Source organism: Garra rufa, chromosome 22 (genome assembly GCF_049309525.1).
Source record: "Garra rufa chromosome 22, GarRuf1.0, whole genome shotgun sequence".
NCBI lineage: Eukaryota > Metazoa > Chordata > Actinopteri > Cypriniformes > Cyprinidae > Garra > Garra rufa.
Window position 1 is genome coordinate 22,504,087 of NC_133382.1, and position 18,904 is coordinate 22,522,990.

At 35.6% G+C, this 18,904-nt stretch overlaps 1 protein-coding gene across 13 annotated transcripts in view; it reads left to right on the top strand.

Moving 5' to 3' along the window:
* Positions 1-9,053: 9,053 nt before the first annotated feature.
* The window catches only part of svila (supervillin a), a 63,753-nt gene continuing 53,902 nt past the window's right edge, over positions 9,054-18,904 (top strand). For 5 of the 13 annotated variants that reach the window (XM_073827741.1, XM_073827740.1, XM_073827744.1 and 2 more), the window contains exons 1-3: positions 9,055-9,267; positions 17,096-17,156; positions 17,664-17,749. In XM_073827741.1, coding sequence (XP_073683842.1) covers positions 9,213-9,267; positions 17,096-17,156; positions 17,664-17,749 — 202 coding nt within the window. In that variant the 5' untranslated portion in view covers positions 9,055-9,212. Of the gene's footprint in view, positions 9,268-17,095; positions 17,157-17,663; positions 17,750-18,904 lie in introns of all 13 variants that reach the window. The other 8 variants (XR_012341365.1, XM_073827738.1, XM_073827739.1 and 5 more) reach the window with 6 other exon arrangements.

Genomic DNA, 18,904 nt, shown 5'->3' on the forward strand with positions numbered 1-18,904 from the left:
GTGGATCATTCAGGTAACAACACCGTATTAAGAATCAAGTGGATGTAAACTTTTGAATGAGGTCATTTTTATAAATTCAACTATTATTTTCTCTTGTGGACTATATGTAAACATGTTTTATGTCAAATATCTTATTCAGGTCAGTACTAAATAAAAAAAAAGCACGCATTTTGTATGATCCCTTTTGTTAAAAAACTGGCAATAGTTTGCAGATTCTGAAAAGTGTATATGACTTTTAACCTCAACTGTATAAAAGACATATAAAACTCATACAGGGGCATTTTTGCCCTCTTATCTTAAATTTTGGGGGAATTCTAAATAAATTTTAATAAACTAAATCACATAGTGAAAGTGTTAACTGTAAAGACCATTGCACACAGAGTCCAAAATTTTAGTATGCGTTTTTTTTTTCTTTTTCATATCTGTCTTCCTTTCCTATCAAATTGCTTGTTACGGATGTGAAAATGCAGAAAAATCAACCCTGATCCGAATTTTTTATGACGGACGAATGTTTCGGAGGCAGTGTGTAAACTCGATTGACATAATGTGAGGTTGTATTTGTTTTTTAACGTGCAAAAATTTCAGACGAAAATGTTGTACTCTGTGTAAAATGGCCTTAAATGCGCACATGCAGAAGTCTAACCTACATCTCAGTGTATGCGTGCACTGGATGTGTTTTTGTTTCAATTTTTGTACAATTACGATATTGTCATAGACAATATATATTGCACACCCCTACTTTAAACAGATTTTTATTTTTATAATACTTTATGTGATCCCTAGTGTGTTATCTTCATCTAGTCTCCTTACAAAACCTTGCATCCCTGCACTGGTTCATTCCGTTCTTATTTTACTGTGATCTGCATTCATGCTTCAGCTCACTCACACATCACATCAGTGTGTCAAACTTCACTTTGTCCTTGTGCTTTCATGTCACAGGATCACGTTTCCACTACTCTCCTCCCTGCCAGTCTGTGAGGCCTGCTATGGTATGACTGTGGTGGGAAAGCACCGTGCTATATTTGAAAACCTCTGATGTCTGTCTTCACATGAAGCTTTAGCCGCCTCACAGTACTCCTGTAAAGGGGGTGTGATTGACAGTGAAGGGGAGCTTGTATGTGTGTGAGTATGCCAGTACCACATGGCCCTCTGCTGTCCTCCCCTCTTCTTGTTGCTTGTTCGCTTTCTGACCTTCTCCAGAGCCGATACATCTCTTCTGAAGAGCAGCGAATACGTTTGTCCTGAGTGTTATTCTGTATTTAACCCTTTCATGATTGAAACATAGTCCACTTTCCCAACTGAGGCACATCTGATAGGAGCTACAGTAAGTTATTTGTACACATTGTCACTTTTTTCCTCTTTTGTTTTTGTTTTTGAAAGTTTCAAAATGGTAAAATATGAAAGCATGCAGTTTTAATGAAGTGTGTGTTCTGTAAGGTTTAGTCTGTGTACAGTACGTTAAATGAACCCCAAATCCCAGTATATCTGGTTTCCTACTGTAAGTAAAGTGGGTTAGTATCAGTGACCGAGAGTTCAGAGAGACTAAGCAGGGTCCTTTTAGACTGAGTGGTCTTTGATATGGAAAGACAGTGACAGAAAGTGCTTATATAGACGGCTGTACTAAGTGGTATTGAATCCTAAAGGGCATTTGTTACCTCCCATTAATGACAAATTCCTTAAAGTCTCCCAATGAGTCATTCTTACTGTTCTGAACAAATCATTTGTATCAATTGGACTGTGGAGAGTTGCTGGGAATGCTTTTTAACATCATAGTGCTTGTCATACTTCATTCTGCTTGTTCAAATGAGTATTCAGTTTTTGTTTTTTGAAAACTAAATTTATATAGAGGTATACAGATGTTTGCATAGCGTTCTGTCGGTTTACGTCATCTGGTCCTAGATTTGTCCTTCACTACTTTACATTGTGTGTTCAGTTTGGCTGTTTGGTGGAAGGAATAAAAATAGTGTCTGAAGGAGTGGCTAAAGGAGTAGATTTATTTATAAATGTCCCTTTTTTCGTTTTTGTCAACTAATGACATTTGTATGGAGCCACACACATGACGTGAAAAAATATATTTATCATGGCCACAAGGTAATAATTTGTCCCCTTGTTTTATTAATGTATTGTTTAATTTACTTATTTAATTTCTTTTATTTTAAGTTAAATTATAGCTATGAATTAATAATTAATTTCCTTAACTTATTAGTTATTTCCCTTGATTTATTAAATTAAGTCATTTTTGTACTAATCCTTTCCCTCCTTTTAATTTGAATAAAAATTTATTATTTTATTTTTTATTTTATTTTATTTTGGCATGTGCGGAGCTCCATACATTAATACAAAAACGTATGCATTATAAGGTATTTTCTCAAAGCTGACTTGTTTGTTTGAATGTTTCCAGATCATTAGACATGATGTGCCTTGAAAGCTTCATTAGAAGCTGCTTTCGTAAAAAAAAAAAAAACACACACACACAGCCGACGTAGCCTAGTATTTTTCTGCCCAGTTTCTGTTGCTGAGCTGTTCATCCTTTAATGGTGTGTGTGTGTGTGTGTGTGTGTGTGTGTGTGTGTGTGTGTGTGTGTGTGTGTGTGTGTATATGTATATGTGTGCGGGCAGTAAGCCTAAATAACGAAGCCTCATGCTCAACAGCTGTCTAGTGACCCCACCTGCTCTCTCTCCATCACTTCTCTGACCAAAATAGACCCACACAAATGGCAGATACACATTACAAACAATATTTTCTGTGCAACATGAGGTCAGAAGAGGAAATTAGGCTTTTATGCTTGTATCCATATGCAGTCTGATGTGATTAGGACGTGAAAACACATTCTGTGCTGCTGGATAAGCTTTTAAGCTGTGTAAATATTTTAACACTATTTCCACACTGCAATATCGTTTTCCATTGGATGAGTATTTGTGTCTGTAGTCCTTAATAGTGTGACAGGCTTACGTGTTAGCTGTAAATTAACTATAGCCCAATGCTAAATATACTCGCTCTAGCTTTAGCTAAGCTTAACAGGCTAACAATGACTTATTATCTGGCTTAAGGATGATTTTCTGTGCTTTCTGTCACTATACAGAGTGTTTACCTCAGAGTGTTTCTGAAATTTGTCATCTGAACACTTTGTATTCAAAAGGGATTGAATGCAACGAATTAAACAGACTTAAACACTTTTTAGCGACACTCAGTGGACATTTCACACTGATTATGTCACGAAACGTTGCAAAGTTGCCACAGATACATTTTCGTCATGAGTTCAGGTTGGAATAAAAATATTGAAATTAATAAATCTTACTGACCTCAAATTTTTGGAACAATAGTGCCCTTATAGCAACAATTGACAATACTTGTGAGTGTTGTTCTGTTTATGTACTGTATACTAGCACTTGTTTATATTTTCTGTAATTTGGGTTTGAAAGCCATGACTGAAACTGTAGGCTTTCTTTAGAAGGTGACTTGCCCTTGGTGTCCTAGATACTCAGTGAGGGTTATGCGCTGGACACGCACACGCACACACAAACAAACAAACAAACAAACAAACAAAACCTCCTATTACTTTCAACATAAAGGTGCAGTCACATCAGTGACACAGCCCCACCATTCAGACAAGGGAAAGAAAAAAGCAGTGACCCAGAGGCAGCCACTCAGAAAACACATTCCTTTTTTGGACAGAGGTAGGGGTGTGTGTGGGTGAGTGGTAATTTTAGGTAAATGTGATGTGGAATGAGTGGACAGTTTTCTGACCTTGTCCTGCTGCATAGTACCGACCCAAATCAGGTGACCAATGAGTGGTTGAAACAGGACTCCATGATTGTTTACCACTCGCCTTCCAATCTCAGGACTTTGATGATATATCAAGCACTGCAGTCATACTGATTAAATGGAGCAGAATGCAGCTATGGGTCATCAGTTCATTCTTCTGTGGTGCAATCTGAGTTTTCATTCTGCTACATCAATTATGGAAGTGAAGTGAAGCATTGATTTACAGATTGCGACGTGATTCATTTAGCATATTATTCACATTCTGCTTAATGATTCTGGTTTGGTAACATTAACACAAATGGAATCTTGATGTGCCAAAGTTTCCATCCTTTAATCAATTCACATATCATTTTTATAAATGTTCGTCATTTAGTTTAGCACAGCTCCTTTTTGCTTGAGTCTCATTACAGCAACCTAAAATGACATCTGCCAAATGAGCTACCTTGGATCTGTAGACTGTAAATGTAGCAGGGAAAATGTTATATTCATATTTCTGAGGCCCAGCACTGTTGGAAACAGCAAAGATGACGACAGATACCCATCTAAAGAGATGCAGTTAATCATTCTTCATATAATCCAGCAGCACAAGATAAGGCAGCACCCTCAGGGTTTTACTGTACATCTGAAAAGAATAAAATGACATATTTGTGGACAATATTTCAGACTTGGTTGGTTTTATTTAACAGATCATTTAGTTCCATTAGAAAACCAAAAGTCAGAATAGCTTAAACTTCCTGCCAGGTTGTGTTGTTCTGGCATGGGGCTTTCTGAAAGTTGATATGTGTGGAAATCAGGGCCATTTTCAGGACAAGCTGGACTTGAGTTATAGTATGATAACTTTAAGAGAGTCCAGAACAACAGCCTCTTTGGTTTAGTTTTCTTCTAGTCATGTTTGAACTATCCAAACTTATTAATTGCTAAAATGCTTTAGTGTTTTTTTTTTTTTTTCTTTCTGGCTTTGCTAGATATTTCCATTCAATTATTATCTGTTTATTTGCCTGCCCTGGAACATTTGACAGCACTGTTTAATAGATGATAGATGCTTAAGCTAAAATTCAACAAACCAATCTGTGGCCAAGTCTCTGCTTTGATTTATAAAATTTTCTGGTGCAGGAAACAATAGGCTAAAACTCTGGATTTAAGCTTAGACCCACTGCATGGCGTTTTGCTTTAATTTGTCTCATAATTCCTCTTTATTTCTGTTTGCTTGAGTTTATTGTCACCATTTACCACTTTAATCTTTATTTACAACTGTAGCGTGCAGATGGTCTAAAACCAAATCCTAGAGTTTGAGCTGTAAATACGGAGCACATGTGCAGAAGACCGTGTCATTATGGTGTGTTTTGGATCAAGCGATGAAGTCATTTATGTGCTATTTGTCATCTGAGAAAGCCAACCAGTCTCTGAGGAACTAGTAGATTACATTATTTGTAATGACAAGGCAGCGCGCATGCCCTCCTCCAGAGTCACGCAGTGATGTCATCCGCTTTCGGCCCTTAGTTAGATCCCGACTGGGACTCAAGTGCTGATTATTTTAGATATTCGTTCAGTCTCTGGAATGTCTTTGATTTCCTAATCATGGGCTGTGATGAAGTCTGATTCTCTGTATCTTGACTTGGCTCTGTGATTGTGTCAAGAACAACAGCTGGTTTCTCTGGCCACTTGAGACACTCATTGACACATTCTTGATGGGTCTCAGTCTCAGGCCGTCCTTAAGGGCGTTTGTTTGTGTGTCTATGAGAATGATAAGTATTGAAGTGGAAACATTGCAGTCAGGATAATAGGCCAGAAATAGTGCAGGGCAAATGCCATTGTGCATGTACATGAGTGTTAAAATGCCCTGCTTGCTTGAATGCACACTGAGGTTTAGTTCTCTCCGCTGCTGTTCCACACTGGCCTGTTTTTCATTGTTCAATGTCTTGTCAGCCTTATACTGCCTCCATCTGTTCTTTCTTTTCTATCCCTTTTTTTAACATTATTTTTTGCATGTCCATTTCTAATGTTAGTCAGTTTGAGGGCTAAATACAGTTGGGTTGACTGTAAGGCTCTCCTTATGGAGGTTGACATCTTAAATATTTAGCTTTTAGACCTGTTATAATTGGCTTACCTACATACATAAAGTTCAGTCTGTCAATCAGTCAGCCACCGCCCTAATGAACAATAGTCTGAATTGCACTCTAATGTGGAGATTAGCCAATAATGCCCTGAGGATGCATTAAATTAATTGACTGTAAGTGCTTTTATAATATTACAGAATATTTCTATTTCAAGTAAATGCTGTTCTTTTAAAATTATATAAATAAAATGAATGAATAAAAGGTACATCATGATTTACACAATTTTAAGCAACATTGATGATAATAAAAACATAAATCAATTGACCCTTCACAAACTGCTTGATTGACAAGCGATCTGACCAATCATAACGCCAAATATGCCATTTGTGACCCTGGACCACAAAACCAGTCTTTAAGTGTTGTGGGTATATTTGTGGCAAAAGCCAAAAATTCAATATATTGGTCAAAATTAATGATATTTCTTTTATGCCAAAAATCATTAGGATATTAAAGGGTTACTCCACCCCTAAATGAAAATTTTGTCATTAATCTCTTACCCTTATGTCGTTCCAAACCCATAAAAGCTTCGTTTTCATCCAAAATATTTTAAATTGTGTTCTGAAGACAAACAAAGCTTTTATGGGTTTGGAACGACATGGAGGTAAGTGATTGAGTAATTAATGATTAATAAATTGAAAAGTAGACATTTCACTCTCTATCTCACTCTATCTACATTTTCTGTGTGTCTGTAAGGCAAGTGTGCACAGAGTTTCGAAGTTTTGCGCAAATGTTCACAAAGACAATGTGCAATGTTTCGTTGTTATTCTTTGTGCATACAAATACAAATCTTTACAGATTTGAAAGATTACGTTTATCTGTATGACCAAAAATGATAGTATTTTAAGAGCAAGTGATACTGGCACGTCCATCTGTCATGCAGTGACCGCACTAGTATTCCGCACAGACACTTCAATAGCACACATTTTTCTAGGTTAGCGTTAGATTCAGCTGCCATGTAAAGTTTCTACTACATACATCTTTCAGATGAAAAGCCGATTAATGATAGATAAGCGTTTGAATGTCCTGCTCAATGTACTATATTACTAGCCTAGAATCTAGACGCGCCCCTAGCGGCAGCAAATTACATTTGCTTCTAAGGTCAGTCTAGTTACTCTCAATTCACTTAAAATTCCGAAAAATCCAAGATGTACCGGGCCAATCACGAGTCGGTGGGCGGGCTTAACATGATGACGCCTGACCTGCGACCATAAGTTCCGTCAGACATGAATTCCTGGTTCTGTGAATTACGCGTGGAAAACTGAACAGTATTTATATAATTTTTTACTTTGGATACACAGCCACGTCCATCTGTCCTGAGCAGGAGCTCGTTACATGTGAACGCGCTGTGGTGTAGAATACGCAAACACCGGAAGCGATCTGTGGCGTGTATACGACACTCATTGTTCACACAGTGCACAGAGATTGTGGATATAGCGGCTATTCAAAATGGTAATTACTTGCGCTTATCCTGGTTGTTCAAACCCATTTAAAGCTTAAAGATTACGTTTGCTTACGCAAACTCATCCTGGACTTTTTCACCGATTTCCTCTTCCGGTGTTTGCGTATACTACATCAGAGCAGGGTGTAATTTGGATTTGTCTGTGCATGTTTTTGTTTACTTTTAAAGGTTTAGTGCCCATCTATGTCTATTATTTGGCTGACAGACTGCACAGTGCACTGATTTTCGTTAAAAATCTCCGTCGCTCTGACTACGTCACCTGACAGACTAAGTCTCTGATTGGTTGTAGCGCTATCCTATTGCGTGGAGAGGAGTTTGAAAGACAACTGTTAATCCCACCCCTCCGGTTGAGCCCTGTCTATGGAGAGTGCCCAGACCCTACATTTATGTGGGTCTGGCTTGCCAGGCTACTATATTACTACATAGACCAACCATTAACGATCTGTCCGTCATGGACTGAGTGACTTTGCCACTTCCTGTGGAATATTTTTTTTTTTTAGCGAATAATACAAATTTGTTCGACCAAGCCATGGTTAGTCGACTATTAGGGGGAAGTCATACACAGAAAACAAAGCCATGAAGGTATGTCTAAGACTGAGACCGAAGAGAAGATACTGTTAAATAAAGTCATTATTTTTGTTTTCTTTGCACACAAAAAGTATTCTCATAGCTTCGTAACATTATGGTTGAACCACTGATGTCACATGGACTATATTAATAATGTCCTTACTACCTTTCTGGGCCTTAAACGCGTCAGTTGCGTCGCTGTCAATGCAGGGCAAGAAAGCTCTTGGAATTTCATCTTTGAGTTTATTTGACCATAATTTGTTTTCTCTCATTACCCTTTCATCTTTTCCTCCATTCTTCAGCACTCAGTGTCTTCCTCACAAATGGGTGACTTTATTCACTGAGAATTTCTGAGTTTGGCTGCCGGTTTGGATACTTTATTCCATTTGAACCCCGGAGCTAACAGGTGCGCCCGGTCAGAGTCATTCTTTTGAAACTCATCGTTATTCCTGAGAAGAAACTCAAGCGAGGAGCTCAGTTTTTTTTCCTGCACTGCAGGGACCAGGATAGCAAAAATGAAAAATCTAAACCTATTCAACACACAGCATCATCTGTTGATATTGGGAAGACAGAGTGGGAAAGACCCGATGAGTCCATAAATCGAATGATTGTTCTGCTACACACGTCGTTAATTATTTCGTCCCTCCTTTGAGCACTTAACACAACAATATGACTTGGCAAGTTACGTTCCCCATGGCAGAGATCTTGCTTTTCCACTCTCTTTCTCTCTGTACCACGCATATGTCATTGCTCAGAGATGAGTGGAATTTCTAGTTCCTTTGAGACACTTATCTTCTCTCACTTTCTCACCCTTTCAGCTGTCTTAAAAGCTAAACACACATCCATTGTATGCAGTTGCTAGTGCTACTGTCTGACCTCTGTTGTCTTCCCTCTCTCACCTCTTTCAGTATATGTCTCTCAGCCTCAGTATTGTTAATCTGATTAGCAGTGAGCAGCATAAACACCGTAGTTACCTTGCTAGCATTTAGCAGTAGCCATGCAGACAGCAAAAGGCTCTCCGTCAGCATAGTGTCATAGTGCTGGAGAGATACTGTTCTCCTCCTCCTCCTCTCACAGCGTTTCTCTCTCTCTCTCTTTCTCTCCACCTCCCTTCTCTGGCTGTCCCAGGACTGCTGCAGCTAACTCTGCATCACCTTGCAGTTCAGACACTGCTGCCTTTCTGCAGTCCTCTCTCACTCTCTCCTATTTTCCTCCTCTCTTTACTCCTTCACAATCCCCCTCCCTCCTTTCTGGTTACTTTCTTTTCTTATCTGTCATCCACCCCTCAATTTACTTTATCAATATGTACCGGAATCCTTGGATCTCCAACTATATCAACCATGTCAAGTTGTGCCAAGGTGAGTGAATGGCAGTTGGGGTGGGACGGGCCCACCACATGTCTGTTAATGCTGCTTGGGTTTTAATGGTTTTAGAGCCTCCAAGGACAGAAGTATTCAGGAAGAAGAACTCGCTGACTCAAAATTAAGAGACATTTCAAAGCAGAATAAGTGTTGTGTCTTGCATATTGTGGTTTAGATGCAAATAGTTGAAATTCTGCAGTTCATTTTAAGAGAGTTCGACTTGTGGTATTGCCTTTTAATGGTTTTGTTTTGGTCTGTACACTTGCGCAACAGCACATGCTTTTCCATTTATCCTGTGTGTTCTTAGTTAAGTGGTGCATTTGCACATTTATAGCAGGTGTTGGTGTCTAGCAAAGCACTTTTATGCAATATACAGTCAAACCAAAAAATATTCAGACACCAGATATAATTTTTGAGATTTTTTGACTAGTGCGTGCAGGCCACTATAGTTCATTTATGTAAGTGATGATAGCAAAATAAAGTAAACTGTGACATATTATACTCAACGATTCTTAAAAGAAAATTGTGACCTGCTTAAGTGTTTTATTTAATTGCTAAAGTCAACTTTTTTAACCACAGACTGAAGAAAATTAAGCATTGATTGGTAATCGGTCAACAAAGTATTGAATGCTGTGTAAATATTGCCATACTAACAGTTGTTTGAAATTTTGGTTGATTGGTTATCCATTACATACCTTTCTATCAAAGTTTTCTGACATGATCAAGATGAATTTGTTCTGACTCTTTAAATTCTAAATTCTTGTCATTTTTTTTTTTTATCATTTTCGAAACTGTGATAATGTGAGAAATGTTGAAGGTGTCTGAATACATTTTGGTTTGACTAGGTTATAATTGATAGTTTTCATTCAAATGTTTAATTTGTTTTCAGTCATAGTAAACAGTCAGTGTTTTGACTGCTTTAAATGTAAAATGGGTTAATGCGTAAACGTATGAATGGGTTTTAGAGATTCCCCATCACCTAATTCGCCCTTTCCTGGAGTGCAAACACCAGCTGTCTCATTTAAGACTCTTAAGATCTTCCTCTCTGTCTGTGAATCCGTAAATGACAGTTTTATACTCGTTTGAAGGCAGTGAAGAATGTTTGGAGTTGAGCTAGTATTAAAACATATCATTAAACATCATGATTTACTGTAAGTGGCGCCATATCTATGCGTGATGGCACACTTCCTGTGTGCACTGACTAATCCTATTCCTCTTGAAGGCTAATCCTATATTAGCTTAGCTACAATAACATCTGATTGCCACATTTTGGCGCTGTGTTTTCCAATGTACCTTCTTTTTTTAATTAATAACTATCAGTGTCCTACTTGCTCACTTTCATTCAGTTTTAGCCCTTTTTTAAGTGATTTGCTGTCAGTTGTTTGAAGGTAATAATGAAATGTTCAAATTTATTGTAACTATTTATACTACGTCATGGTTAAATGTTTGAACCTGATTGGCTGATGACTGTTCTAAGGTGTGCATTATTTTCAGAGAACGCTCTGCAAAATATTTCCAAGCAGGTCTAGAAATGTCCATATCACTTTTCCATATGATTTCAGTTATTTCAAAGGTCTTTACAGCTTAAATCAAAACAATAAACCCACAAAACCCACAATGACACTGACCAAGCAAATATATACAGTAAAAAATAGGATAAAAATGCCAAATTATTTCCATGTTTTTGCCACAAAATTGTTTTATGTAGTACAGAAAGCATACTCTATTTCTCTCTCACAAATGCACACACATAGTACAGACACACTTGCACAGAAACATGTTAGCACTGTTCTGACATTTTTAACAATAAAATAGTTTAGCAACTATAAATAGTTTAAAAACTACATAACAATGTCAGCGCCGATAGCCTTGTGGGCAACGCGCCGACATACAGGGCTGTTGCGCTCCGGGCGTACCGTGTTCGAATCCCGACTTGAGGACCTTTCCCGATAAATCTTTAAAAACTACATAATAATGCTAATAATGGAGCTGTTCTTGAAGATGGTTAACTTGCAGTTTTGCTATCCTACTCACAAGAGCATTGTAAGGACAAAAACCAGAAGAATGTCTTAAAATACAATATTTGAACAATATTTGAGGTGTGGTAACTGTGAAGTATAAGCAGAATAATTGACTCTGTTGAATTATTAGAAAATAATGCACACCTGAGGTAAAAATCTCCTCGGGTGTGCTTTATTTTCTAATAATTCAATGGGCCGTCGTCCATTATTCTAATTAACTTATTAGATCATGCATTACTGTTCAAAATGTTTGGGGTCAGTAATTTTAAGTATATTAATACTTTTATTAAGCAAAAATGAATTTAAAATTAAAACGTGACAGCATTTATTTTAAATAAAAATCTATTGTAAAGTTATAAATTACTATACTCTTTACTGTTCTTTGAATTTTCTGTTCTTTATACTTTGTTCAAAGAATCAAAGAACATTATTGGCTCTATTTTCCACAAATATTAAGCAGCACAACTGTTTTCTGCATTGAACACTAACGAAAATTTTAATCAGCATATTAAAATGATTTCTGAATGATCATGTGACTATAAAGACTGAAGTAATGGATGCTGAAAATTCAGCTTTGCGCCACAGGAATAAATTATGTTTTGAAATATATTCAAATATAGTTATTTTAATCGTAATATTTTACAATATTGCAGTTTTTACTATAGTTTTGATCAAATAAATGCAGTCTTGATGAGCACAATAGACTACATACACTACGAGTCAAAAGTTTTTGAACAGTACGATTTTTTTGTTTTTTAAAAGAGAACTTTTCTGCTCACCAAGCCTGCATTTATTTGATCCGAAGTACAGCAAAAGCAGTACAATGTTGAAATAACTGTTTTCTATTTGAATATATTAAAATGTAATTTATTCTTGTGATCAAAGCGAAATTTTTCAGTATCATTACTCCAGTTGTCAGTGTCACATGACCAATATAGAAATTAATACTTTTATTTAGCATAGAGGCTTTAAGTTGATCAAAAGTGATAATAAAGACATTTAAAATGTTACAAAAGATTTTTATTTCATATAAATGCTGTTCTTCTGAACTTTCTATTCATCAAAGAAACCTGAAAAAATATACTTGGCTGTTCTCAACACACACACACACACACACACACACACACACACACACACACACACACACACACATATATATATATATATATATATATATATATATATATATATAAATAAATAGTAAAAAGATTTCAATATTTCACTGTTTTTGCTGTACTTTGGATCAAATAAATGCAGGCTTAGTGAGCATTTTAGTTTCTTCTTAAAAAAAACTTAACTTTTGACTGGTAGTGTAGGTACAATAATTATTAAATTAATTGTAAGTAATTTGACTTGCATAGTGATTAATAATGCCTAAACGATGACTGTACAGGCCTTCTTTGAAAACATTAAAAATCTTACTGTTCAAAATCTTTTGACTGGTAGTGTAGTTAAAATAATTGTTCAATCACTTGCCAGTTACAGTATTTGACTTGCATTGTGATTTAATAATTTCTAAATATGCCTAAACGGTGACCGCACAAGCCTCCTTTGAAAACATTAAAAATTTTACTGTTCAAAAACTTTTGACTGGTAGTGTAGTTACAATAATTAAATTAATTGTCAGTAATTTGACTTGCATAGTGATTATTAATTCCTAAACGGTGACTGTACACGCCTTCTTTGAAAACATTACAAATCTTACTGTTCAGAAACTTTTGACTGGTAGTGTAGTTAAAATAATTATTAAATTAATTGTCAGTTATTTGACTTGCATTGTGATTTAATAATTTCTAAATATGCCTAAACGGTGACCATACAAGCCTGAGAGCATTGGGTTTATGATCTTGTCATACGACCAAACAGGCTGTGACTTGCTTCAGCTGTATCTCCTCCATGTGCTTTTACTCTGACTAATGCCAGATATCAGTGACAGAACCCTTCAGTCATGCAAGTTTATCAGCCACCAAATTGTTTGGTACTGACCATGCTGGAAAACAGGTGTGTGATATGCTGGAACATAAAATTAAGTGTCAGAGCTGTGCGATCAGCTTCTATACAATGCTTGTTGTAGATCACAGAGGTATGTTGGTGTGTCACAGGCCTGTGGAATAACATGCATGCCATTTAAAGTGCTGTAAATGTCGCACTTGACTGTGTCTGATTAGCATCTGTATTTAAGAGGGCAAAGAGCCAAGGTGTTGTGGATTTCCATGCATGTCTGTTAGCAGCGGGTGCTCTCAACCAGACTGTGCAATGCACATAATGAGTGCTTAGGATCATTTTAGTGATCAGTCTAGTTTATCAGCATTACAAACTGTCAGTTTGCATGATGGTTTTGTGTTGTTGTTCCTGCTTCTGGGAAACATTGTCATTAACTTTTAATTTACCCTGTAGTGTTAATTTAGTGAGGACATCGGAAAATCTATTAGCGCTTTGTTTTTTAACGCTGGCGTCATTAATCACTTGCTTTGCTTGAACGACAATGGCTTTGTAGTTGAATTATCCCAGATGTAACAATAACACATTGGTAACATATGGTACAGGAAGATGTCCTCGGTGCAGGGTACCAGAACAGAGGAGCTTCTGTTATTTTAATGTGAGTTCACTATTCTTCAAAGGTTAAAAACAACTTACAGTCCAGCCTGAAATTATTCATACCCCTGGCCAATTCTGACTTTGTTACTTTTATTCAACCAGCAAGTTTTTTTTTTTTTATTATTATTATTAGAAGTGACACAGACCTCTCTCAGAAGATAATATGATGTACAAAAGTTATTACTCATCTTTTATTTACATTTGAACAAAAAGTGGCATGTCCAAAATTATTCATACCCTTCTCAATAATCAATAGAAAAGCCTTTATTGGCTATTACAGCAATCAAACGCTTCCTATAATTGCTGACCAGCTTTTTGCACGTCTCCACTGGTATTTTTGCACATTCATCTTTAGCGATGAGCTCCAACTCTTTCAGGTTGGAGGGTCTCCTTGCCATCACCCTGATCTTTAGCTCCCTCCACAGATTCTCAATTGGATTTAAGTCAGGACTCTGGCTGGGCCACTGCAAAACGTTAATGTTTTGTCTGCTAACCATTTCTTCACCACTTTTGCTGTGTGTTTTGGGTCGTTTCTGAAATGTCCACTGGTGCCCAAGGCCAAGTTTCTCTGCAGACTGCATGTTGTTGTTGAGAATTTTGATGTATTGCTCCTTTTTCATGGTGCCGTTTACTGTGATTTGGTTCCCTGGTCCACCGGCTGAAAAACACCCCCAAAACATTAGGTTCCCACCGCCATGTTTGACAGTGGGGATGGTGCTTCAACTTTTTTACGGCAAATGGCCAAAGGCAAAGGCCAAGCGGGCTTTTGTGTGCCTTATCTGGAAAAGTGGTTCCTTCCTTGGTCTGCGTCCGTGGAACCCAGCTGTGTGCAGTGTCTGTTGGACTGCCTTGAGATGTTGCCACCAGCAGAGCCCAGATTCATCAGGATGGCCTTGGTGGTGGTGCTTGGATGCTTTTTTACCTCTCTCACTATCCTCCTGGCCAGCACAGGTGTCACTTTTGGCTTCTGACCATGTCCTCTGAGATTTTTCACAACATTTAGATATGGTCTTCTAGCTCTTTCCTGACTTGTGAGCAGCCACAATGCGCAGCCGCAGGTCCTCAGTGAGCTCCTTTGTCTTAGCCATGACTGTCCACAAACCAACAACAGAGAGCTTCTGTTTTTCACCTGTTGAGTTGATTAAAACAGCTGTTCCCAATGAATCAGGGTAATTAGGATGCTTAAGAACAGCTTGGACTATTTGGAATGGTATAGAACTTTGGATTTTCCCATATAATGTGTCTTTTTGAACATGCCACTTTTTGTTCAAATGTAAATAAAAGCTGAGAAATATTTTTTTCCACAATGATGCCTCTTGTGCATCGACTTATTATCTTTTGGGAGAAGCCTGTGTCATTTCCGATCAAAAAAAAAATTGCTGGTTGAATAAAAGTAACTTTAGGTCAGAATTTGCCAGGGGTATGAATCATTTCAGGTTTGACTATATATCAGGCATAGCAGCACAATGATGTTGCCTTGTCCATTGGCCCTGTGACTCTGAAGTGAGAGGAGATTTTTAGGCAGTGAGGAATGTTTTTAGCAGATACTCATCCCAGCTGTGAAAACTTACTCCGTACCAAAACACAGTCCATCAGTTGGCTTTTATTCACTTTCTCTTCTCAGATGTTTTTTATAGAAAGAAAAGGAGGTAATGATATCTAACCACAGTCTTTACTGTAGATTAACATATTTAAAAATTGCATTTTTGAATGTCAGAAAGGGTGTTTGGTCTGTGTGGGTGAATGTGTGGTCAGGCTATTGATCTGTGGGTAAAGTAGAAACACATGTTTCTGCTTTTTCAATCCCTCTGTGAGGCTCAGATGTCAGATCTCCATGTGCTTATTCATAGAATTGATGCCACACGTGGATAACTGCACTAATATAAGTCAATTTGTTGCAATAATCATGTGAATTTTAACAAAAAACAAACAACTATTAAACATAGTACCATCAGTTTATTTTATTATGTTAAATTATCCCATAATTTTTATTTAATTTTATTAGTCTGCATTAATCTTGTGAATATTAAGAAAAAAATCCTTTAGTCCTATAATTTTTATTTTATTTTATTTTATTATGCATTAATCTTGTGAATAATTAATCTTTTTTTTTACAAAAAACTGTTAAATAAATCCCATAATATTTTATTTTATTTTATTATTAGTCTGCATTAATCTTGTAAGTTTTAACAAAAAAAATTAAATTTTTATTTTTCTATTGTTTTTTTTTTCAGACCTATTCTAGCAGTCAGCATCAAGTGCCATATATCATTATAACAGGAGAACTTGAAGTTTGTCTATTTTATGTTTGTTTATTTTATTAGTCCGCATTAATTATGTAAATATTAACAAAAAATGTATTTAGTCCCATCATTATTTTATTTTATTTTATTTTATTTTATTTTTCATTGATTATTGTATGTTGGTGTCTCATTGGTTTTCTCCCAGTATTGATGATTGTGTTTTGTATTTTTATTTTTTTCCTTTTTGTTATTATATTGTATTTTTACTATTTTATTGTAACCTATTTCTGCTTTAAAATAACCTATCTCTGATTTAAAAAAAAATCTTGTAATTTAAATTACTGCAAAGATTTAACCTAGGAAGAATACCCATATCCTTTTAAGCATCAAAAAATTATTTGACAGACAAAATGTTTTATTTATTTATGCATTATTATTATTCTTAACAGTATTAATAATTAGTAGTAAAAACCGTATTAATAAACAATAATTTTATTTTGCATTTATTAGCCCTAACATTTTAAATAATATAAAATGAACTAATATTATTAGTTTTGGACAGAGTTCATTATTTATCACTGCAATGCAGTTTCTTTTCGTATCTTTGCTGCTGATCATAATGGCACATTTCCACTCAGGAGGTCTGTGAGAGTATGTTTTGTAAAAGAAACAGATGACTTTGTGCATTACACGGTGGTCAGTTTGACTAACAAAACCATTGAAAATGCATACAGCACAGAGCCCAGGCAGTTTACTCTCTGCATACAGATGTACCTATGAGTGCATACAGAAATAAGCCTGTTCAACTATGAACACAGCACCATGTTGACATCCATGAAATGGATACTATTGTTTTCGTTCCTGCCCTTCACATGGGGCCTTTGAAACATCTTTTGCTGATCACTCCTGTCACCAGTCAGAGTATTTGTAGTCTGAAGGCTATGCTTTCTTTTGTGTGCACAGGCGTCACAGGAGAAACAGCTCCTAAAGTTGGCAATACCAAACTACAACGAAGAGCTCTTAGGTAAGATCTGCATTTTTATGTAATAATTTAGCAGAATTTTATGTAACTTGGGTTTTGAGTGCTTTTATAAGCTCAATGGAAAAGATCCACACCAACCGAAATTCAGTCTTTGTACATGTCTTGTATAAGGCTTGAACAAATTTAATAGGACTACATGGTGTACCTCCAGATGTAGTCATGTTTTGAGATGTGGGATGTTTGTTTTTAATAGAATGTTATGTTTATATTTTATTGTTGTATTATTTGCTGTTAGGAAAATATTTCTTAACCTTGTTATTCTTGCTTCAACAAAAATACACTTTTCCAGTTGTGGAAAATATCATTTTTATGTGAAGATATTGCGTTTCACATTTTTTGGAGGGAACTATATGATTTCTGCCAAGATTCAAATCCCTTTAAGGTGCTGCCTCAACAAAAGCCGGCAATTCTGGGGCCTCTTGTTTCTGTTATAAACATTATATGCAAAATATATTGAAATTTAAAGCTGGTTTTTCTCTCTCTCTCTAGCTTCCAGAAAGAGTTTGCGTTTGAAGAGAAAGACGAGGGAACCAATAAAGAATTAGATGTCAGTCTGCTGGGAAATACACCCAAGGGTAAGTACAATATACATCAACATTTCAGCTGTGTGGTTCTTTATTATGGCTTTTATACACAAGTAAGTATCTCACTCAACCAGGAGCCACAAGCTCTGTCACAAAAATGAGCAAGATTGAGCTGACTTCTGCACTTTTCTAGTTGAGGTTGGAAGTTCATTTCCAAGGAGGATTTGAACATTAAATGATCTTAAAAGACAATTCAACCAAAAATAAAAATTACCACATGATTCACTTACCCTCAAGCCATCTTAGGTGACTTTCTTCTTTCAGTCGAATACAATCAGAGTTATATTTATATTACCAAAAAAATGTCCTGGCTCTTCCAAGCTTTAGAATGGCAGTGAAATTAGTTAAATTAATCCCTTTATTTTATGTTTTGTTTTGTTTTGTTTTATTGTAGTATGTTGGCATCATGTTGGTTATCTCCCAGTATTCATAGAACTGATGCCATGTCATTTTATTGCATTAGTCCTGTGAATATTACTAAAAACTGTTAATTAGCCCTTTTATTTTATTATTATTATTATTTAAAATTTAATTTAATTTTTATTTTATTTTATATTTTTTGTTTTATTTTATTTTATTCTTGTATGTTGGCGTCAAATTGGTTCTTTATCAGTATTCATAGGATTGATGCCGCATCATTATTGCATTAGTCCTATGAATATTAATAAAAAAAATGAAAATTAGTCCCTTTTTTATTTATTTAATTTAATTTAATTTATTTTTTATTTTTTTAATTTAATTTGGTTTCATTTAGTTTCATTTAATTTAATTAATTTATTTTTTTATTATTATTATTTTTTTTATTCTTGAATGTTGGCATCATATTGGTTCTCCCAGTATTCATAGAATTGATGCCACATCATTTTATTGCATTAGTTTGAATATTACTAAACCTGTTAAATTAGCTATTTTATTTTATTTTATTTTATTTTATTTTATTTTATTTTATTTTATTTTATTTTATTTTATTTTATTTTATTTTATTTTATTCTTGTATGTTGGCGTCATATTGGTTATCTCCCAGTATTCATAGTATTCATAGAGTTGATGCCACATCATTTCATTGTGTTAGTCCTATGAATATTAATAAAAAACTATGAAAATTGGTCCCTAATTTAATTTTTAAATTGTTTTTATTTAACTTCA